The following is a 23,669-nucleotide window of genomic DNA, read 5'->3' as shown; positions in this document are numbered from 1 at the left end:
AATAAATATATCAACTAGCCCAGCCACAGTAACAACAACTAAGCTATTGCAACCACAGGACAGACTATTGGCCCCAGTCACACGGGGGAAATTGACGCAGCCAAAGTGCGGCTTTTTTGAGCCACAGCAGAATAGACACGCAGTGGCGGGATCAGACAGATCCCCCGAGCCACTGTGCAGTTGCTCCCCAGCACGATCAGATGCCGGGGGGGGGGAGCCACGGGACGGAAAGCGAGGCAGCCGGCTGCACATGTGCGCGCATGCGCAGTTTGGCCGGGAGCTTCGAATGCTGCGGAAGACAAGCGCGCTGGCGATCCCACGGCCGCCCTTGCTGTGGAGCTTCAGGTAAGTAGTACTCTTTTCTTGGGTTTTTTTTTTGATGCACGCTTTCTCCGGAAAGGACGGATCTGGGACGGGTGCGCTCCGCTTCCCAGATGTTGCGTTGTGATCGCACCCATTTGATGCACCCCCAATCCGTCCCTCTTGCAGGGCAAAACCTCCTGTGTGACCGGGGCCTGCTGTAGCCAAATCACTCGCTCACAATTTTAATGCCAGGAACTCACAAAGTAGAATTTTTGCTCACAAGACTCCACAGCTTAGAGGGAGCACTGATTCCGAGTCCAGCATACAATCTTGGGCATTTTTGTGAGGCCACAAAACACCGCACTTAGTGCAAGGGGCTCCTTTTGAAATAGAAGAGCAATCCCAAGCAGGTCTACTCAGACGTAAGTCTCATTTCATTCAGGAAAACTTTCTTCGGACTGCAGCCATAGCTCCCATTTTACTGTAGGGACTATGACGAAGGAAAGTTGTAAAATACATGAACACTTGGGGGTTCCAGATGTTACCCAAAGTTATACAATACATAGGTAAAGAGGTCAGCGCATATGGTGCAGACCACCTGTGAGGGATGACAGGCTAATCCCAATGCAGTATGATTTTTCTTGTTGTTCAGTCACACAGTCAGATACCTTTAAGGAAAAGCGGCACAGGAATGACGGAGTGAGCTCCCGTCTCTAGTTCCAGCTCCTGCCAACCTAGCAGTTCGAAAGCAAGAAATTGCAAGTAAATAAATCGGTACCACTTCGGAGGGAAGGTAACAGCATTCCGTGCGCCTTGGTGTTTAGTCATGCCGGCCACATGACCACGGAAACGTCTTCGGACAGTGCCGGCTCTTCGGCTTGGAAATGGAGATGAGCACCGCAACCCTAGAGTCGGACTCGACTGGCTTTCGAGCAAGGGAAACCTTTACCTTTACCTATAGATAGGGACTCTGGGGCAAGGGATGCTCTGTCTTCTTGGTGCTTGGGGGGGTCAACAATGGGAGGGCTTCTAGTGTCCTGGCCCCACTGGTGGACATCCTGATGGCACCTGGTATTTTTGGCCACTGTGTGACACAGAGTGTTGGACTGGATGGGCCTTTGGCCTGATCCAACACTGGCATCTCTTATGTTCTTATGTTCTTATAATGGTACAGGCTTTCACTCTTAATGTTCCATTATCTGGCACTCCCTTTTGAGGGGATACAGTCTTCTGTACCTTGGGAATGTGAAATCCAAGCATGTCCACATCCTTGCCAGTTTGTCTGGGGACCCCAAATAAAAAGACAAATTGGAAACGTTGAATCTCGTGAATCACCGCATTGGTGTAGGGCAGTTTTTTCCGCTCTTGATAGCCAATAGAAAGTGAAGACCCAAAGACATCTTCTAACTCCTTCTGGACTTTTTCTAAGGGAAAGAAAACCAGAGTTTTATTTGGGACACTCTACAGTAAAGAAAAATAAATCAAAGCTTTCTCTTGAACGCTACATCAGGTAAACAACGAGAGACACGGAATGCCAACGGGATCATTGACAACATCTTTCAGTTAATGAAACGTGAACATTAAATGTTCTCAGAGAGTAGCCATTTTGATCTGCAGCTGAACAGCTAGACTGAAATCCAGAAGCGCTTTAGAGACAAGCAGAGGTCATTTCGGGGGGATCGCAGTTCCCCCGGGTGAGGTACGGGGGCGGGGCTCATGACGAAGCCCCGCCCCCTGCTTCCGGCCGCCCCGCTTCCGGCCCTCATTCAGCCAGGAGGAGGCAGGAGAAGAGGGAGGGAAAATATTGTTGGTCCCTAAGGTGCTGCCAGACTTCAATCTAGATAAGCATTAAATTAGCAGCAAAATGGAGGAACCTGACATCTTAAGATGGACCACTTTGGTCTGGGTCTATACTAACAGAACACTAAAAATTAAGAAATGAAATTTAAAATAAAGAAAAGGAACAGAAAAGCACGAACTCACAAGGGAGTTGACTGCTCTCTGGCATGACCATTATATCAGAAGCGTGATAAAATGCTTCTTGCATCCTCCTAGCATGCAGATTTAAATAAAGAGCTTACTGCAGATCAATGGGACCAAATTTGGAACTCACCGCCCACCACCTCGAGAGCTTTGAGCATTCGATTGCAAAACTTTAAGCCTGTTTCTCACTGGAACCTGACTCCTGCACAACTAGGTCACTCAAACCCTACTACGCCTCCAGTCTACTGGAGACAATGTGGTGAGCGAGGGACTTATTTCCATGGCTGATGGTCTTGTAACTTGATAGGTAAATTTTGGACCCAAATTCAAGACCAAATTCATAAGATCAAAGATTCCTGGATTCCTAGGACCCCTGAACTGTCCCTTCTTAATTTGTGGGATCATTGTAACGTTCCCAAGGTAAAACGAGAATTTATTATGATAATGTTAATTGGTGACAAATGTCTTATTGTTTCTCACTAGAAATCTACATCAATTCCATCACTGCAAGAGTGGTTCTTAAAATTGTAGGACCTTTTTATTCTGGACAAGATTGTCAACAATTTAGATAAGTCTAGAGGTTCCTCAAATCAGCCCAGCTGGCTCTTCGGCTTTGAAACGGAGATGAGCACCGCAACCCTAGAGTCGGATTCGACTGGCTTTCGAGCAAGGGAACCTTTACCTTTACTTTAATGCTAATTTATATCTGTTAAGATGAGTGTGACATTTAGCTCTATATCTGTATTTATCTTTTGCTGTAATTCATTGATTGCACTCCATTCTATCGTCAGTCTGTAATATTGCTATATTGTTCAATAATTTTTTAAACATTAAAAAATGCTTCTTGCATCTTATTAATTCTTCCTTTCCTCAGACTTGAGACCGTAACAGAAATAGTGAAGATGATGGATCTCCACCCATTGTGCAAGGTAAAATGCACATTCATGCTCCTCTATTCCAAGCGGGGCCATGCACGAAGTAGAGAGGAATTCTAATCCTCTCCTGTTTTCACTCCTCAAAGCTGAGTTCACTGCGCTGGTGTTAGCATTTTAAAGGAAAGTGTTCTTTGAAAACTTAAGATAACAGTAAGAAAAGTTCAATGAACCCAGTTTTAATCATTATTTTTCTTCTGGCAGGAGTTTGGACTTCAGAAATGAAGATAATTTTTAAGGGTTCTTTTACAATAACTTGATTAAAGGAATAGAGCACGAATCACATAAGGTGGTGGAAGAGATGGAACTCAAATGTGTCTGGAAACTACTGCCTATTCAGTGTTTGGACTGTGCTTTAGAAGTTGTGAGACCGTAATATGACAGAACAGCTACTACAGTAGCACTTTGGAGACCAACAAAATTTTGGGGCTATAAACTTTCAAGGGAAGGAAAGGTGGCATGATATAGCCCCATCTCATCAGCAAGGATGGGCACAAACCACATTTTTGCAGTTTGGTTCCTGGTTCCTGGCTGAATCATGGACTGAACCACGAACCCATATGAACCGAGAGGTTAGTTCACGGACCAACCTGGTTTCTTATCAGTTTGTGAGCCATTTAAAATTTAAACCCCTGCTTTCTGCTCCCCACGGCTTTTTCTGGGAGCAGAAAGTAGGGGTTTACAAATAACTGAGCTCATCCCCTACCACAAATTGTGTTAGTCTTTAAGGTGCTACGGGAATCTTGCTCTTTTCTACTGCTACAGACTAACATGGTGACCCATCTTGACTTAGCAAGGCACATGCTGAATCTGGTTTATTACACTGATGGGGAAGGAGATCTGGAGATGGGGGAGTTAAAGCTTACTCCCTTGTCATGGACAGATCATTACCCAATAGAGTTTAGACTTACTGCTTTCTCTGTCCTCCACAGGAATGGTGGACCCGTTAAGATTGTCCACCCCAGGCATTTAATGGATCCTGATGGTTTCCCATTGGCCCTTGGTTCTGTTGAGGCCCTGATGTCAGACCCCACAGCAGGCAATGAAGTACACACTTGCAGGAAGGTTTTACTTTATTGAAGCCATGAAGTACTTAGAACAGATTCTCTGTTCAGAATAACGAGTTGAGCGTTTGACAGACAGGTTAAAGCAAGTTCGTAATTACACTAGCCAATAGGTATGGTTCCCGCTCCCGCCTAGAAGGCGCCCAGCGCGCCCAAACCCTGAGAAGCAACGGTTCCTTACAGTTAAACAATTAGACTATTCCCACACTACATATTCATTACAGACTAAGCAAAAGCCTCTTGCTACACACCACCAGTGGCCTTGGGTTGATAACACGCCATCAAAGCAAAGCTAGCATACATGGAAAGGAATGCAGTGGAGGAGATGAGCGCCTGGGGTTGAGGGTGGACATGCGCACCAGAGTATACTACTGTTACCATGGCAATAGAGGTTGTTGACAAGCGAGGGGGGGGAAGGGGATGCAGACATGCCTAATACATACATTAAAGACACATTGGCAGCTTGCTGACACCTGACCTCTCTCTGGAATATGGAGGTTCCCTGGGATGTTGACACAATTGCCCCTAAGCACCCTCTCCCCAATGCACAGAGCCAAGACGTCTCCCTGGTTTACTGGAGGACAGATGGTGATGAAAAGGGCCACTGCTGAATCCATCCAATAGTTCATATAGTCCAGCATCTTATTTCCCACAATGGCCGCTCAGACCTGCCAGAAAGCCCATAGTAGGATTATAGAGGCCGAAGCATTCCCACTGGTACCTCCCTCCAGTTTCAGACCATTTAAAGTGTCTGAGTGCATGGAGAGTCCCTTTCCTGGGGGAACAAATGAGTTCAAGAGATGAGACCTTCTTATGTGGATGTGAACGTAATGATGGAACGTTAACAGTAGTGGCTCAGGTTCATAGCTAGTGTGGTGGAGCTTCTGAATATTATTTCTCCCCATCATTCAGTTTGGTGTCGTGGTTAAGTGCGCGGACTCTAATCTGGGAGAACCGGGTTTGATCCCCCACTCCTCCACTTGCACCTGCTGGATGACCTGGGGCAAGCCATAGGCCGCGTTCAGACTGGCAATTTGAAGTGCTAGGGAGTCATGGCAAAGAAAACAGACCTGGAATGGCTTAGTTGCGGTATTCCTGTTCACACCGCAGCGAATGAAGCAGGAGGATACTGTGGAGGGAGCGCAAGGGAGCGTTCACACTTTGGGCCGCCCTGGTGGGCTGTTAGCGGCTGTTTCCGCACTGGGCTGCATGCGCCCATGCGCATGGGCGCAGTGGCAAATAGAGCAGGATCATGCAGGCGCCAATGGCGCCTGCCCGCAGAAACAGCCGGTGCCTATTATCAATGACTGCGAGTTGTTCCCGCCTTAGCAGCGCTTGCGTTCACACTCAGGGAACCGGAATCAACCCACTCTACACACGGTTTGCTACCACTTTCACCTGGTATCTTTTAAACTCAGGAGGGAAGCGGCACAAGACGGCTTGAGTACGGCTGGGGGACGCCTGACAGATGCGCCTGCGTGAACCTTCCCCTTTAATCCACTCCTGAAATGTTTGGCTGCCGAGCCAAACTGCCAGCCTGAACGCGGCCATAGTTCTGGCACAGCTGTCCTTGAAAAAGAGCAGTTTCTGTCAGAGCACTCTCAGCACCACCTACCTCACAGGGTGTCTGTTGTGGGGAGGGGAAGGGAAAGGAGTTTGTAAGCTGCTCTGAGACTCCTTTGGGTAGTGAAGGGCGGGGTATAAATCCAATCTCTTCTCTTCTTCTTCTTCTTTGGATTCCACTGCAATTCTGAGAGTCAGCTCATCTTGTTGACATGATGTTTTGGTGCCACCTTCTGGGCCACTAATTATTGCACTCTTGCATAGAAAGTTTGGCTTTTAGCTTTGCCATATGCCCAAAGAATGACAGGAGGATTGGCCAAACGGCCTGATCATTACAAGCCCCCCTGTGAAAGAAGAAGAGGAGGAAGAATAGAAGAGATTGGATTTATACTCCACCCTTCACTACCCGAATTGTGGATTTACCTGTTGGATTTTTGTAAATACTACACATGTAGTATTCTTAGGCCCCTGCCACACGGGGGGAGAAAGAACGGCCAAAGTGCAGCTTTTTAGAGCCTCACCAAAAGAGACACGCGGCGGCGGGATCAGATAGATCCCCTGAGTGGCCCGCAGTTCCTCCCCGGCACAATCAGATGCCGGGGGGAAGCCACTGAAGGGAGAGCGAGGCAGCCGAACTGTGCATGTGTGCGCATGCGCAGTTCAGCCGGGAGCCTTGATTGCTCCAGAAGACGAGCGCGCCAGTGATCTCACGGCTGCACTTGCTGCGCCATTTCTGGTAAGTCCTGCTCTTTTGCAGGTTCTTTTTTGCAGCGGATTTTCTGGCTGAAGGGACGGATCGGGGACGAGTGCACGCCACTTCCCAGATGTTGCAGCTTGATCGCACCCGTTTGCTGCGCCCCCGATCCGTCCCTCTTCTGGGCCAAAACCTCCCATGTGACCAGGGCCTCAGTTAAACTGCCACCAGCTTTATTGTTACTCATTAGTAATTTTTAAAATTATTCTGTTCTATTCTTAGCGTCCTTCTGCACAGTTGTTTTTGCTCTTGACTGGTGTGAGAGTGCCAAAGGCTACCCCCGTTTATTTTTAAAATTATTCTGTTCTATTCTTAGTGTCCTTCTGCACAGTTGTTTTTGGCCTTGACTGGTGTCCTCAGCCAAAGGCCCAGCAGAACATCTCTGCCTTGCATACCCTGTGGAAGGGTAACAGCTCCTGCAGGACACGGATGTCTTCCGGCAGGGCATTCCACCAGGCAGGGCACCAGGCAGGGCATTCCACCATGTTGGAGACCCTGAGCTAAAGCTTCTAAGTATGCACCATCCAGTGCACCTTTCTCTCATTCTCTGGGTCTGCAGTTTGATATCGGTATTGAAAGCTTTCGATATTGATATTTTGATGCATTTTGATATTAACAGCTTTTAGGGTGTCACCCAAATATTCTTCGGATTCTGAAGTATTCATTTCATGTCGACAAAGCCTTACCTACGTGGGTTGCTCTCTTTCTTGTCCAGCCTTTAAATGTTTCGGTTCCTTTTTAGAATGAGCCCTAGAGCAGAAGCCAGGTTCAGACAGCCATCCGTTCTTGTTTGCAGGCGCGGATGGGTGCGATGACTGCAAAAGGCCGGTCACGCGTTTTCGGCAGCTGGCAAAGTAGCTGGGAGTTCCTCTCATGAAGGAACAGTGCTCCAGCAAACTGGCTCCAAATGTAGACTTGGAGCCAGTGGAACTGCCCCGCCACATTGGGGAACGTTAGAGAGGTGAGGCCTGCAAGGCATTTTTCGTACTGCGCGTTCCTAGTCCAAGGTCACTTTACACTAGGAGCTCCCCTCATGCAAGAGGCAGGAGAGAACTAATTTGTCCCTTCCCCACTGCAGCCTCCCAATCCCCCGCAAGCCCCACAACTCTGGGAATAAAGTCCACCAGGGCCAAGAATAGCTGCTGAGGGGGCAGAAAGTTTAATCAAATATGGTTTCTGCACTATAAGAACATAAGAATATAAGAACATAACAGAAGCCAATGTTGGATCAGGCCAATGGCCCATCCAGTCCAACACTCTGTCACACAGTGGCCAAAAATACCAGGTGCCATCAGGAGGTCCACCAGTGGGGCCAGGACACTAGAAGCCCTCCCACTGTTGCCCCCCTCCAAGCACCAAGGATACAGTGCATCACTTGCCCTAGCCTGAGCGTTCCTAGCTATACCTTGTGGCTAATAGCCACACTAATAAGGTCCATATGCTTATCTAATTCCCTCTTGAGGCTGTCCATGCTTGTAGCTGCCACCACCTCCTGCGGCAGTGAATTCCATGTGTTAATCACTCTTTGGGTGTATTATGTCTGAACTTGTATTATGTCTGAACTGACCAAGTATCATATCAGATATCAGATACAGACAGAGACAAAGTTAGGTATAGATATATGCTGATTATCTGGTGCTGGTGGAAAGCACTCTTAAGTCGCTGCCAACTTATGGCAATCCTATAGGATTTTCAAGGCAAGAGGCATTCAGAGGTGGTTTGCCCTTGCCTGCCTCTGCATAGCATCCCAGGGCTTCCTTGGTGGGCTCCCATCCAAGTACTAACCAGGGATGACCCTGCTAAGCTTCTGAGATCCAATGAGAAGGGGCTAGCCTGGGCTATCCAGGTCAGGCATGCTAATCCTCAACCTAATGTGAACCTTAAAATGATTGCAGTAAGTGGGAAAAGGAGCTGTGGTGGCTCAAGTGGTTAAGACGCTGAACTGCAGACTGTGGAAGGTCAGTAGTTCAGCAGTTCGAGACCCGAGTGTGCCACATGACGGAGCGAGCTCCCGTCTCTAGTTCCAGCTCCTGCCAACCTAGCAGTTCGAAAGCAAGAAATTGCAAGTAGATAAATAGGTACCACTTCGGCGGGAAGGTAACAGCGTTCCGTGCGGCTTGGTGTTTAGTCATGCTGGCCACATGACCACAAAAACATCTTCGGACAGCGCTGGCTCTTCGGCTTTGAAACGGAGATGAGCACCGCAACCCTAGAGTCCGATTCGACTGGCTTTCGAGCAAGGGAACCTTTATCTTTACCTTTAAGTGGAAAATGTTGGTGGGGGGAATCTTTTCTACAAGGATAAAGATGTGCCTTGCTCATAAGGCGCCAATCTCTCTCACCTTGGATATCCGGGTAAACTGCCATCAAGGACACTGCCCACTGCAGAGTAGTGGCGGTTGTGTCTGTCCCAGCAACAAAGAAGTCGAAAATGCACTGAGTCAGGTTCTCTTCATTAAATGTAGAATTGGGGTCATGCTTGCTCTGTTGTTGACAACAGGAGAAACGGAACAGAGTTTATGAGAAATGTACCGTTATGATCAATGCCCTTCCTGAAGACTCCTAGTAGGAAAGTAAAAGAAAGTGATGTTGTAGCATGGATTCAGAAAACTGGACTTTTACTGGGGTTCAGGAATTATCGGACTAGCCAAATAAATTTGGCTCAATTATACCCTATCGGGACTGTCCCCATAGGGTATAATAATCTCCCCCTTGAAGGGGGGGTTGTTCCTATCACTGAAGGGAAGGCAAATTGCCTTTCCTTCAATGAAGGGAGCGTGCAGTCTCTGCAGAGCAACTCCAGAGAGGTTTAAACTTTAAAGTTTAAATCCCCCCTGGAGCAGGGAGAAGGGAAAGTGTTTAAATTTAAAACACTTTCCCTTGCTTCTGGGACTGAGGTCGCAGGAGCCCCAGAAGCAAGGGAAAGCATTAAACACTTTCCCTTCATCGCCCAGCAAAAGGATTCCCCGAATGGATGCCGAATATACAGCATCCATTCGGGGAATCCCTGTTTGGCCAGCTGAAGCAGGCCCGAATAATGACAAATAGGCATTATTCAGTTTGTTTTTCAGTTTGTCCGAACTGAATGCACATTCCTAGAGACCTCCCTGTGTTTGGTTATATAGTGCATTTTATTGTTGAACTTTTAAAATACAAAATACACAACACCAATTAATTGGCACACAAATTAGAAAAATGCATATATTTTATAGGGAAAGTTTGATGCAAGGGAAAAAATGGCATAACCTTAAAGTAGCACTGTTTCCAAACTGAAATGGGGACTTTTAAAGTTGGAACAGCAGGCAGGGATGAGAAATTTGCAGTCATCCTACTGTTTGTGGAATGGCCAAGCTGTCTGAACCCAAAGCCACTCTTGATCAGGGAATCACTGAGGCCAAAGGTTCAGTCAATCAGACCTGGTGAATTCCACCTCTATTCAAAGATGCCCACCAGATGCTCTGTATTAAGTGGTAACTATTTGAAGAGCCAGTTTGGTGTAATGGTGAAGAGTGGTGGACTCTAATCTTGAGAACTGGGTTTGATTCTCCTTTTCTCCACATGCAGCCACCTGGGTAACCTTGGGACAATCACAGCTCTCTCAGAGCTGTTCTCTCAAGAGCAGTTCTCTCAGCCCCACCTACCTCACCAGGTGTCTATTATGGGGAGAGGAAGGGAAGGAGATTGTAAGCCACTCTGAGACTCCGAGTGAAGGGTGGGGTATAAATCCAACTCTTCTCCTTTTCTTCTTCTGATGTTGTTAGGGCTTTGTGACTGTTTTCAAGAATGTCTGCAGCTGGTAAACCAAACTAAACTGTGGGGGAAAGCACTCCTGGCTTCTCCATTACCTGTTTTTTCAAGCAGAAGAGCAGCATCCAGAATCAGCACCAACTATACACCTCCTCCTTCATGGGGAGTGCTACACCATAATGCAAACCCAACTCCCAGTTTGGTTTTACCCAAGGCCCAACAATACTTCCCCTTGTCTAAGTTAAGATGGAGTTTCTTTTCCTCATCTAGCCTCCAGTAAGGTTTCCACTGCTACTCTAGATTTAGATGATGAAGAAGAAGAGATTGGATTTATACCCTGCCCTTCACTTGGAGTCTCAGAGTGGCTTACAAACTCCTTTCCCCTCCCCTCCCCACAACAGACACACTGTGAGGTAGGTGGGGCTGAGAGAGCTCTGAGAGAACTGTTCTTGAGAGAACAGCTCTGAGAACTATGGCTTGCCCAAGGTCATCCAGCAGCTGCAAATGGAGGAGTGGGGAATCAAACCAGGTTCTCCCAGATTAGAGTCCATGCACTTAACCACTACACCAAACTGGCTAGATAGGGTATCTATCAGCAATTTACTGAAGGCCCTTCACTCCAGTTCTCTGGATGATTTCACCCAGCAGTTTCACGGAGATGTTGAAAGCATGGGGGTCGAAATGGAACCCTGAAGTTCACTGCAGGTCAGAGGCCAAAAGGCAGAGTATCCCAGTCGTATCATTCAGTGTTATTAGTCTGGAGAAGCATATGATATGGATAAACATATGGAGCAGAGGTCTATCAGTGGATATTAGCCACAAGGTATAGATAGGAACTCTCAGTCTGGGGCAAATGATGCTCTGTACTCTTGGTGCTTGGGGGGGCAACAGTGGGAGGACTTCTAGTGTCCTGGCCCAACTAGTGGACCTCCTGATGGCACCTGGTATTTTTGGCCACTGTGTGACAGAGTGTTGGATGGGATGAGCCAATGGCCTGATCCAGCATTGGCTTTTCTTATGTTCTCTCATGACTGAAAAGGGACATGATCACACTCTTTAGATCCTCAAAGGGCTGCACCGTGGAAGATGGCAAAGATTTGTTCTCTGCTACTCCAAAGGGCAAGAGTAGATCTAATGGCTTTAAATGATAGGAGAATAGACTTCTGTTGACTATTAGGAGTACTATGATGGTAACAGCATTTTTGAGCATTTTGACAATGCAACCAGTAACCTAAGTGGGGACGGTCTTCCTCCCTAGAGGTCTTTAAGAAGAATATTGGACAGCCATCTGTGGGATGTAATGTGGGATGGGCTTTGATTGTCTATAAGGTCCCTCCCAACTCTTGAGCCCCATAAGAAAGACCACAACACTCGTGTAGGCCTGCTAACTCCACTCGTAAATTCCTGTTTTTTCAGGACCGGGGAGCCTCTGTTCTGCTTGTGTTTTGCTCCCTCTAGTGGTCGATTCAATATTATACTGGTTTATGTCTGACATATCTCTGTGAAGGTTTTTATGCCAGGTGTAATATTGAATCAACCACTAGAGGGAGCAAAACATGTATGGATTAGGAGGGAAAAACAAGAAGCAGGAATTTATAAGCAAGGAAAATGAGCCTGCACAAAATCCCCAAGTGTATTATTTATATTATATTCTTTGATTATAATCCACTTTAGTGACAGACTTTAGTATGGAGGATGTATTGGGTGGGATGGACTGCAATAAAAATATTAGGTGTGAGTGTTAGGTAACCCTATTAGTGGCCTTCCAATGGCCACTGTTCCATAAGAAGAGGGAGTGAAGAAATGGCTCAGAGGAGTTGAACACAAATCCAGCACTTACTTTTGTTATTTGAGATAGATAGTAATCTGTAAAATCCTGTGGCTCATGCTGCGCCTGATGCTCCTTGTGGTATGCGATTTCCTTCCTTGCAAATTCCAGCACAACTTCTGTGAAGTTTACTGCCTTCCTATAAGGTCCTGGGATAATTTTCTCAAGCCATGGGTAAATTTCGTACAGCTGCAGGAAACACGGAAGAAAAACCCTGTCACTGTCATTGGAATCCTCAGAATCACAGTCCATAAACCAACAGGTTTGGGCTATTATTTCTTCATCGTCATGATATAATGGGATTCATAATGTCTAAGGATGTTCCCAGGAGAATGCTGAATGAAGGAAAGGGCAGGGCCTCTGGAAGATGGGAACATTCTGACTCAGTGCAAAAGAAAAAAAGACTACTCACTACATTCATTAAGGTAGTGCTGTATTCTAAGATAAAGTCAACGGCTTCCCTCAACTTGTGGAATTTTTCATCGTCCATAGAAAAGCGGTGTCCAAAGGCCATGGCACAGATCACGTTGGCGACAGAATTTTTGATGGGTAATGAAGGGTCCATGGGCTGCCCTGAAAATAACATTGTTGAAAGGGTGTTAACATTAGTTTTGCCTCTCCTATTGACAGGGGTCATTTCGTAGAAAAAGAGCTAGGGGAACTCATTAGCATAACTCATTAGCATATGCCACACCCCCTGACATCACCGGAAGTGTGTCATAAGGCCACACCCCCTGACATCACTGGAAATGTGTCATACGGCCACACACCCCGCCCCCAACGGTCCCGGCCGGCGGGAGTGCAAGGAAGCCCCGCGAAGGCCCTCCCTGGCCCCAGGCAGGCAGGGGTGGGGAGAGGCAGGGAGGAAGCAACTTACCCTCCCTCTTCTCCTGCCTCCTCCTGGCTGAATGAGGGCCGGAAGCGGGGTGGCCGGAAGCAGGGGGCGGGGCTTTGTCATGTGCCCCGCCCCCCTACCTCACCTGGGGGAACTGTGTTCCCCCGCGTTCCCCCCCGAAATGACCTCTGCCTATTGATAGGGTGTTACACTCTAAGAATCAACTTAGGGATTGTTCCAAATGCAAATCTCCCAGCTGTATACCTCTATCAACTCATAGCTCCAAATTTGCGCAGAGCCATATCCTTGACTTTGACCAGCTTCAAGCTTGTCAATAATGATGGAGTTGTAATCAGAACTGGGAGGGTTCTGAACATGTATGACTTTTCCTAGATCAGAAGACTTCACCCCACCATGCTAGAACCAAATGCCTCTGAATCCAGGACCAGCTCACCACAGAGTTCACCTCCAGCCTCCTTCCCAAGCAAACCACCCAAATCCTTATCCTCGAGCAGATAACTGGCAGCAGGAAGGGTTCACCAGAAACAAGAGATGTCTTCTTACACATCTCATTTTGAATCCCAAAGAGTATTCAGGAGCATTCTTGGGAGCATCATTTCCTGAATGGGATCATAGGATTTGTGGTATCGTGTGCCTACTAATTCATTTTGGGAGGCATGGGGAATTAAAGTGTCATGCTCTTCCGCTAGGACATGGCCACGCTACGCTTTTGAAGCACTGTGAAAATGCAGCCGGGGATACCGTGAGAGACAGTCCACCCAAAGACTTCTGCAGACTTGGACATGTGCCTGCATAATCTCCTGTCGACGCCTACCTTTTGCACGTGCAAAAGTCTCGACAAGCTGATGGGCCTCCTCTTCGATTTGGTGCTCCACGCCTTTCTTCCCCAGTCCCAGCTTCCGCAAGGTGACTAGCCCGAACTTCCTCTGCTGCTTCCAGTTATGGCCGTTTGACAATATAATGCCTAAAGCAATCAAGAAACAATGTGAAATTACTATGTACAAACTGTCCTCTTCTCCTGTTGGGGGGGAGGGGCACGTTTAATTTATACATGTAGATTTATACACAATACAGATCTCGCTGTCTGAGTTATGCATGATGCATACCTAACACTAATTCACCGAGACACGTGGACTATTAATAAAGATGATCCTGATTTTTCCCCCCAGCTCAAGCCCGTCAATAAAGGAGGTACTGCTGTATGTGCACTTTATTACAGTCGCGACGCCATCATAATACTAATGGTTTTAATAACTTTATTGTGTGTTTTATATCGATTTTATATTGTGGTTTTCTTTGTGGTTTTCTTTGTAAGCCGCCCTGAGCCTCTCTCGGCGGGGTAGGGCAGGGTAAAGATCAAATAAATAAATAAATATTAAATCAGTGAGACCAGGAGAGCATGAATTAAAATTTGCCAACTCATTGTATTGTTATAATGTGAGCCATACATCTTGATTAGCTTAACATGCAGATGCAGAGAGAATATGTTCTTAACACGGTCCCGTCTGTTACCCGAACCGGTCCAATTTGGATCTGGGAGCCCAAGTCAACTCTGCTTACAGAGGATGGGCGGTGCGTGAGTTCTAACCCGTATATCCAGAGGTCAGATTGGCGTCCGAAAGCTCACTATCTCCCGAGGAAGTCAGACAACACACTGGTTTTATGAATAAATGTTGCCTCTTTACTAAAGCAGTTTCTTCAGACATACAAAAACAGATGCATACAAGATTCACACAGCTCCTTAGTTACAATAGCATATGGAAACAATTAAAGCATAGAAAATAACAAAAGCATCAAATAAAGGGGGGATGACTTCACAAATAGGCGGCTATACTTATCTGAGGTCCGCTGAGAAGAAATCTCCTCCTAGAAGAGGGGGGGGGGCAACTAACGTATCAACTGGTGAACTCTGAACACACAAAGGCTGGTCCTGCCACGCCATGTGTGCGTTCCCTGGTCGCGACTCCGGGGAACTTAGAGAGTCACCTGAAGCACCTTAGTGCTCTAAGGGGAAGAAGCAGAAGCTGGAGAGAAGAAAGCGAACAAAGCCGCGGTTCCCTTTTTACCAGCTCTGTTCTGGGCATGGCTTTACCTGTCATAAATCCTAAGATCCGTCCTCTATTCTAAAGCTATAGGTCCACTAAGGGGTGACGTCCTAAGGGGGCAGTGGGCAATATGAGGATATTCTATCCCTACATCAAAGTGGGGGCCATGTGGTGGGATGTGAACTTCCGTCTCCCTTGGCAACCTTTGGAGTAGAGATGAGCCTGGTCCTCAGAGCCATAAACAGTATTGTCTTTTGATGCCCAAACCAGATAGCAGGAAGGGAGTTGGTGCTTTCCCACAATCCATCAAGGGTGGTCACGCCTGGTGCTTCTCCAAATGTCCCTTTGTGCATACCGGTGGTGACCTTCTCTGGTCAGGAGCACAGTGGAAAATTCCAGGGAAAGCATGTGCGCTGTGGCTGGCATCTCAGCAATGCCCATCAGGGACAGGGTGAGGTGTAAGGCCAGCTATTCAAGCGCATGGCAGCACGCACACACACAACAATAGGCCCTGGGTCCCAAAAGCACAGATACATAGACATTTGAGCAATACTTCATAAGCACAACACAGATAAAATGCAAATACAAGCCCACATGGTAACACGTCATCGTAACATGGTCCCTGCTTTCCCATAGCGATTTTAATCGATAAGCAGTGGATGTGTCCATGATGTTTTTATGAATGACTATTTGTGAATTTTTATGAATGACTATTGGTTGCTTTACGATGTCGTGAGCCACCCTGAGCCCATTTGCGGGGTAGGGTGGGGTGTGAATGGAATAGAATAAATAAATAATTTATAACCCCATGGATCCTGTGGGTGTGTAAAGCACCGTCAAGTTGCGGCCAACTTATGTCAACTCCGGCAACGAGCTCTCAAGGCAGGCGAGAAGGGGAGGTGGTTTGCCATCACCTTCCTCTAATCTGGGAGAACCGGGTTTGATTCCCCACTCCTCCACTTGCACCTGGCTGGATGACCTTGGGCAAGCAAGCTACAGTTCTGTCAGAGGTGTCCTTGAAAAGAGCCGTTTCTCTCAGAGCTCTCTCAGCCCCGCCTACCTCACAGGGTGTCTGTTGTGGGGAAGGGAAGGGAAAGGAGTTTGTAAGCCGCTCTGAGACTCCCTTGGGTAGTGATGGGCGGGGTATAAATCCAATATCCTCGTCCTCTTCTTCTTCTTCTTCGCCTCTATGGCCCTGTTTCATGCCCCTCCAGGGCAACTGGTTATCCACTGTGTGAAACAGGATGTTGCACAAGATGGGCTGCTGGTTTGATCGGGCTCTTTTTATATTAAGGCCCCGGTCACACGGGCTGGATATCGTGGGGGGGAGGCGTGGCTGTTTCCCCCGGGGCTAAACAACGCACGGTTGCACGAGCAGGCCTACCGTGGAGGTCCTGTGGAGGTCCCGTGGCAGAGGGGAGGTGCCGATCACTCCACAGTCCTGCGGCGCGACAAAGAAGCGGGGTGCGGGGGCAAACGGGGTTGTTGTGGTTTTTTTAAACTCAAATGTGCGCATCCTCCCTTGGATGCTTGTGCGCATCCGTGGAGACTTTGAAAAAAGAAACCTTTTTGCGAGGGGACATGGGCGGGCGCCAGAACTACCACCGGAAACCTGATCAGATGCCCGCCCTTGCCCCGCAGTTTCAGGAAACTAGTACCTCCGAGGTACTGCGGTGGCTCAAGTGGTTAAGACGCTGTACTGCAGGCTGTGGAAGGTCGGTAGTTCAGCAGTTCGAGACCCGGGTGCTGCAAGACGGAGTGAGCTCCCGTCTCTAGTTCCAGCTCCTGCCAACCTAGCAGTTCGAAAGCAAGAAATTGCAAGTAGATAAATAGGTACCACTTCGGTGGGAAGGTGACAGCGTTCCGTGCGCCTTGGTGTTTAGTCATGCCGGCCACGTGACCACGGAAACATCTTTGGACAGCGCTGGCTCTTCGGCCTTGAAACGGAGATGAGCACCGCAACCCTAGAGTCAGATTCGACTGGCTTTCGAGCAAGGGAACCTTTACCTTTACCTTTTACTAGTTTTTTACCCCGCATCTTCGGCGGGAAGCCTCGGGTAAGCCACGGGAGCTCGACGCTTCCCAGATGTGGCGGTGAGATCGCGCCCGGGAAATCCGCCTATCTTCCGTCCCTCTAGCGTGCCTAATGCTCCGTGTGACCGCAGCCTAAGATTTGCTTCCCCACATAAAAGCCCTAGAGAGACAGAAACCCTCTATTCCCCCCTGCTTCAGAAGAGTTGCCATCTCTGGGTTGAGAAATTCCTGGAGATTTGGGGGGTGGAACCAGGGGTGGGCAAGGTTAGGGTAAGGGAGGGATCTCTGCACTGTCTATTGCCATACAGTTCACCTTTCAAAGGAGCCATTTTGTACTGAGGGACTGATCTCTGTAGTCTGGGGGGTCAGTTGTAAATGTGGGGGGTCTCCAGGCCACACCTGGAGCTTGGCAACCCTACACTTCATCCCCGTGCTTCAGTCCGGGAGGCTGGTAACCCTGTGCTTCAGTTCACAACTGTTGTCTCCTCTGTCCCTATTCCAAACTCAAATGGCTGTTACTTCATACACGCAAACACGCCGACACCTCCCCTCAGCTGAGGAAGTCAACTGCTCGAAACTGTGAAGATTGTCTTTACTGACAGGAAGAGGGGGAATTCCTCACAAAGCACAAGCGACCTCTTCAAGGAGTTCATTTTGTAAATCTGAGTCCTGACGGACGCATCCGATAGCAGATAACGCTTACAAAAGTTGCTGTTTTGAAATACATCGACTTTCTTCCTCATGGAACGAGTTTCACAAAGAAACCTTGTGAAGATCAGACCGGCCGGATGACTCTCCGTGGTCTTACTCACTGTTGCTCTTTCTCCCAATCCACGTGTTTGGGCCTCCCTGTGTTTCTTCACCCACCCTGCCATTATCCCCTACACAGTGTTAGGGATGCCAACTTCCAGGTGTGACCTAGGGACTTCCTGGGATTGAAGCTCCTCTCCAGACTACAGAGATCAGTTCCCCTGGAGAAAATGGATGCTTTGGAAGGTGGACTCTATGGCGTTGTACCCCACTGAGGTCCCTGTCTTCCCCAGGCTCCATCCTCAAATCTCCAGGAATTTCCCAGCCTGGATCCGGCAACCCTAACTCAGTGTTCCTTCTGAGCTGAGTTAGTGTGAGCTAGCTCATCCTTTTTTTAGCCTCCCGCTCACACATTTTTGCCTTCGCTCAGGAAGGAGGGCTCCAGAGCAAACTAATTGATGCAGCAGCCAAATCGCTCGCTCACAACTTTAAGGCCAGCAGCTCACAAAGTAGAATGTTTGCTCACAAGACTCCACAGCTTAGAGGGAGCATTGCCCCCCCCACCCTCCACTGGTGGCCAAGGGGGACCTGGCAACCCTACAGTGTGCGCAGTGGCCTCATACAAACTATCTGTCCGAATGTTTTCCTCCTTCAAGTGCCTGCTCAAAACCCACATGTTCCCGAGCAACCTTTCTCACATCCCATTCGGCTCACGTGCCCTTCATTATCTGTCAGGTTTCCATAAAAGCCAATGCAAACAATTATGACATTGCATTCTCTCGGTGCCTGATTACCTGCCTGGTAAATGCAGTGCAATTTCTATTTCCACACTTTGCCAGCTGGAAGGGGGAAAAAATCTTCAGATGGCTGAAACATTTTTAAAAACATTAAAAACATTAAAAATACTTTATGCCAAATATTGGAGAAGAACAGAAACACCTTCAAGAGAAGAACTGTTAAAAAAAAATTGGAAATGGACAAATTAACCCTAACTTTTAAACCAGAAACCACATTTGAAAATACATGGTCGAGATTTTATAAGGGGTTGGAAGAATACAATAAGTAAATTATATAGACATTTAACACTGTTAAGTACAATTTTGATATATTTGCAAGCGATATACATAATGATATAAGGTGAGATATATAAATGTATGATAAATTAGGCATGAGTTTGTCAAGAAGAAATTGTAAGAATAATTTCCCCTCTTTTATGTTTGTTATGTCTTTAAAGGGAGCTGCGGTGGCTCAAGTTCCCTTTTGAAGCCGTCCATGCTTGTAGCACCCACCACTTCCTGTGGCAGTGAATTCCATGTGTTAATCACTCTTTGGGTGAGCTCCTGCTTCCTTTTATCTGTTCTAACCCGACCGCTCAGCAATTTCATTGACTGCCCACGAGTTCTCATATTGTGAGAAAGGAAGAAAAGTACCTCTTTCTCTACCTGCTCTATCCCATGCATAATCTTATAAATCTCAATCATGTCACCCCTCAGTAGTCGTTCCTCCAAGCTAAAGAGCCCTAAGCGCTTTAACCTTTCCTCATAGGGAAAGTGTTCCAACCCTTTTATCATTCGAGTTGCCCTTTTCTGCACTTTTTCCAAAGCTATAATATCCTTTTTAAGGTGTGGTGCCCAGAACTGCACACAGTATTCCAAATGAGGTCTCACCATTGATTTATATAGGGGCATTATTATATTGGCTGATCTGTTTTCAATACCCTTCCTAATAATCCCCAGCATAGCATTGGCCTTCTTTATTGCAGTCACACACTGTCTCGACATTTTCAGTGAGTTATCCACTACAACTCCAAGATCTCTCTCTTGCTCAGTCTCTGCCAGTTCAGACCCCATCAATGTGTATTTATATTTAGGATTTTTGGCTCCAATGTGCATCACCTTGCACTTGGCCACATTGAACCCCATTTGCCATGTTGACGCCCACTTGCCCATCTTTGACAGATCCCTTTGGAGTGCCTCACAATCCTCACTGGTTTTCACCACCCTGAACAACTTTGTATCATCCGCAAATTTAGCCACTTCACTGCTTACTCCCAACTCCAAATCATTAATGAACAAGTTAAAAAGCAGTGGACCAAGTACTGATCCCTGTGGTACCCCACTGCTTACCCCCCTCCACTGGGAGAACTGCCCATTTATACTCACTCTCTGTTTTCTATTAATTAGCCAGTTTTTGATCCATAAAAGGACTTGTCCTTTTATCCCATGATTTTTGAGCTTGCTTAGGAGCCTTTGATGAGGAACTTTATCAAAAGCTTTCTGGAAGTCAAGGTAAATAATATCTATTGGATCCCCCTTGTCCACATGTTTGTTCACCCCCTCAAAGAACACTAACAGGTTAGTGAGACAAGATCTTCCCTTACAGAACCCATGTTGAGTCTGCCTCAATAGGTTTTGTTCATCTATGTGCCTACTAATTCTTTCCTTAATAATGGTTTCCACCAATTTACCCGGTATCGACGTCAGACTGACTGGCCTGTAATTTCCCGGATCTCCTCTGGAACCCTTTTTAAAGATGGGAGTGACATTTGCTACCTTCCAGTCCTCAGGAATGGAGGCAGATTTTAAGGAAAGATTACATATTTTTGTAAGGAGATCCACAAGTTCACATTTGAGTTCTTTCAGAACTCTCGGATGTATGCCATCTGGGCCTGGTGATTTATCAGTTTTTAAGTTGTCTATCAGTTTTAGGACCTCCTCTCTCGTCACCTCAGTCTGACTCAGGACTTTCAACACCCCTCCTGAAATCAGCGGTTCTGGAGTGGGTAAGCACTTCTCATCTTCCACAGTGAAGACAGAGGCAAAAAATGCATTTAGCTTCCCAGCCATTTCCCTATCATCTTTTTTCCCTATCATCCTTCAGCACTCCTTTTACCCCTTGGTCATCCAAGGGTCCCACTGCCTCCCTGGCTGGTTTCCTGCTTCTAATGTATTTGAAGAAAGTTTTATTGTTGGTTTTTACATTTTTTGCTATATGCTCCTCATATTCCCTTTTTGCCTGCCTGACCACAGACTTGCATTTTATTTGCCATAGCCTGTGCTCTGTTTTATCATCCTCACTGTGACTAGCTTTCCACTGCTTAAAGGAATCCTTTTTACCTTTTACAGCTTCCATTACTTTGTTTGTTAACCATGCAGGCTTTTCCCTATACCTGTCTGTGCCTTTCCTAACCTGCAGGATATATTGTTTCTGAGCTTCTAGGATCATAGTTTTAAATACTTTCCAATCTTCCCAAGTCATGCTGGCCACATGACCATGGAAATATCTTTGAACAGCGCTGGCTCTTCGGCTTGGAAATTGAGATGAGCACCGCATCCCTAGAGTCAGATTTGACTGGCTTTCAAGCAAAGGAAACCTTTACCTTTACCTATGTCTTTAAAATAAAAAAATGGGGAAAAAACATTTTTATTCATTTGGAACATGGTGCTTCATTTCCTTTTGGTGCGCTTGATGTGCCTCTAGTGAGAAGGCAAGTAAAATATTTTTCCCGTTTCAAAGCAACTTACCCTTTTCTTTTAGTACAGCTTTCGTCGCCCTGGTCATCGGCCGCTCAGAGAAATCGTCTGCGTGGTTTATCAGCCCTTCTCTCACTGCCTCATATCCAGAAAGCACCACAGCCGCTTGGGAGCCCATCCACATCGTATAAACATTCCCATATATCTTAGCCAGCTGCCATTGGATCAAAAGAGCAAAGAAAAGTGTTAAAGCCGGACAGAGCCAGACAATCTCAGCTGCTTCATATTCAGCTATATAGTTCCTGGCCCCAGGCAGAGAGAACTTGGGTCATTCTCCCTCTCCGTTGTTGTCATCATTATTCTGCCAATATTCATCACTTTGCACTTGCTCACATTGAATTTCAGTTGCCGTTTTAATGTCCATTCCCCCAGTTCTTTTTCACGAAAACTTTCGATAAGGTACCGAAAATTCGGGTCATCACTGTGGTAGGGCAAGGGCAGTATCCATGAGGTCAAGTCGGGGGCCACTTATTTCATGGGCCCCTGGGACAGAGTGTCCCGGGGGGGGGGCTCTGCATTTTTCAGCAGTTTATATTCGCCCTCCATTGGATGTAACGTCAGTCTTCTGACTCTTAAGATATAGTTGCGAAGAAGAGGAAGAGGAGGAGATTGGATTTATACCCCGCCCTTTGCTTGGAGTGTCAGAGTGGCTTACAATCTCCTTTCCCTTCCCCTCCCCACAACAGACACCCTGTGAGGTAGGTGGGGCTGGGAGAGCTCTTTCAAGAACAGCTCTGAGACATGTGACTGACCCAAGGTCACAGAAGCAACTGCATGTGGAGAGTGGGGAATCAAACCTGGTTCTCCCAGATTAGAGTCCACACCCTTAACCACTACACCAAACTGGCTCTCCAAGTTGGCCACATTTTACCCAGAATCTGGGCAAGACACCCAATGTTCTTTTGGCCTATTAGCTGAGATGAACTCCAGCTTTCATTGTTTTAGAAGAAAGCAAGACTCTAGGCATTCAAGGTTGGGATATTGAAGCCAAAATGTAAATACAGTTTTCTGCTTAATTTATGCAGTGCAAACAAGCCATGTTGGATCAGGCCAATGGCCCACCCAGTCCAGCACTCTGTGTCACACAATGGTAAGAACCCAGGTGCCATCAGGAGGTCCACCAGCGGGGTCAGAACTTCAGAAGCCCTCCCACCGTTGCGCCCTCCCCCCCGCCAGCACAAGCACACAGAGAATCACTGCCCCAGACAGAGTGTCCCATCTACACCTTGGGGCTAATAGCCACTGATGGACCTCTGCTCCAGATGATTATCCAATTCCCCTCTTACCTTTGTCCCAATCAATGGCAGTAGCCACGTTTGTATTTGATAGGGCCTTCAGTGCCAATTGGCAGTCGACTTTATTACTAATTCATCTGGTGCAAGTTTGATATTTATTTCTGGAAGCAGTGGTGTCGGGAAAGAATTTGGCTTACCTACAAATCTAAATAAAAGCAATTGGCTTGTATTATTTTCTTTTCATACAGCCTAATTTCTCTCTCTCTTTTTTTTTGGGGGGGGGGGCGGGGGTCAGGATTCAATAACGCTCTGAATGAAAAGACGTTCAGGTTCAGTGTAACGTTTCTGCACAGTAGGACTCACTTTTATCTGTATATTCTGAAGAAATAGTGTTATTCCTATTACCTGATGATCTTCCTAGTGTTACTAGACCTTGCAACTGCACCATCCTGCTTGGACTCTTTCCATAGTCATCCAAGATTTAGAGGGGACTGAATGAGCTTTATTCCGCAAACAGCCAGACTTCTAACCTAAGCAGAACCAGCAGAAGAGTTGCTTGTAATACCCCATTTTTCTCTAGCTGAAGGAGTCTCAGGCCCTGTCCATACGAGGCAGTTTGGGCCAGGAGGGGGATGGAACGGGGGCAGAGCAAACGGGCGCGATCCCACGGCAACATCTGGGAATCGTTGCCTGCCCGTCCCTGTTCCGTCCCAAACGGCGATACCAAGCTGTAAAAAAGAACCACCTACCTAGGTGGTTGTATCCCTTCCAGCGCCACAAGCCGGGCCGTGGGATCGGGCAGTGCGTCCTTGCGCCGCCGCATCCCGGCCCCCGGCTGTACTGCGCATGCTTGAGCATGCGCAGTTCAGCAGCCTCCCCCTCCCATCGGACTTTCCTCCTACAGGCACCTTGTGTGGCAGGTGGGGCTGAGAGAGTTCTGAGAGAACGGTGACTGGCCCAAGGTCACCCAGCTGGCTTTATGTGGAGGAGTGGGGAATCAAACCCAGTTCTCCAGATTAGAGTCCGCCATGCTTAACCACCA

The 23,669-nt window shown here is 47.3% G+C and overlaps 1 protein-coding gene across 1 annotated transcript in view; it reads right to left on the bottom strand.

Annotated features, from left to right (window-relative positions):
* LOC107114907 (cytochrome P450 2J2-like) overlaps nt 1-21,546 on the bottom strand; it is a gene marked incomplete at its 5' end in the record, with an annotated part of 26,083 nt that extends 4,537 nt beyond the window's left edge. Inside the window, 6 exons of the mRNA XM_015416512.1 lie at nt 1,540-1,727; nt 8,942-9,083; nt 12,187-12,363; nt 12,587-12,747; nt 13,845-13,994; nt 21,384-21,546. Coding sequence (XP_015271998.1) covers nt 1,540-1,727; nt 8,942-9,083; nt 12,187-12,363; nt 12,587-12,747; nt 13,845-13,994; nt 21,384-21,546 — 981 coding nt within the window. The remainder of the gene's footprint in view (nt 1-1,539; nt 1,728-8,941; nt 9,084-12,186; nt 12,364-12,586; nt 12,748-13,844; nt 13,995-21,383) is intronic.
* Nucleotides 21,547-23,669: the final 2,123 nt, after the last annotated feature.

This window comes from Gekko japonicus, unplaced genomic scaffold, assembly GCF_001447785.1.
Source record: "Gekko japonicus isolate JY-2015 unplaced genomic scaffold, Gekko_japonicus_V1.1 scaffold2580, whole genome shotgun sequence".
Classification (NCBI taxonomy): Eukaryota; Metazoa; Chordata; class Lepidosauria; order Squamata; family Gekkonidae; genus Gekko; species Gekko japonicus.
Note: the sequence above shows the minus strand (reverse complement) of the source record. Positions and strands in the feature narration are given on the sequence as shown.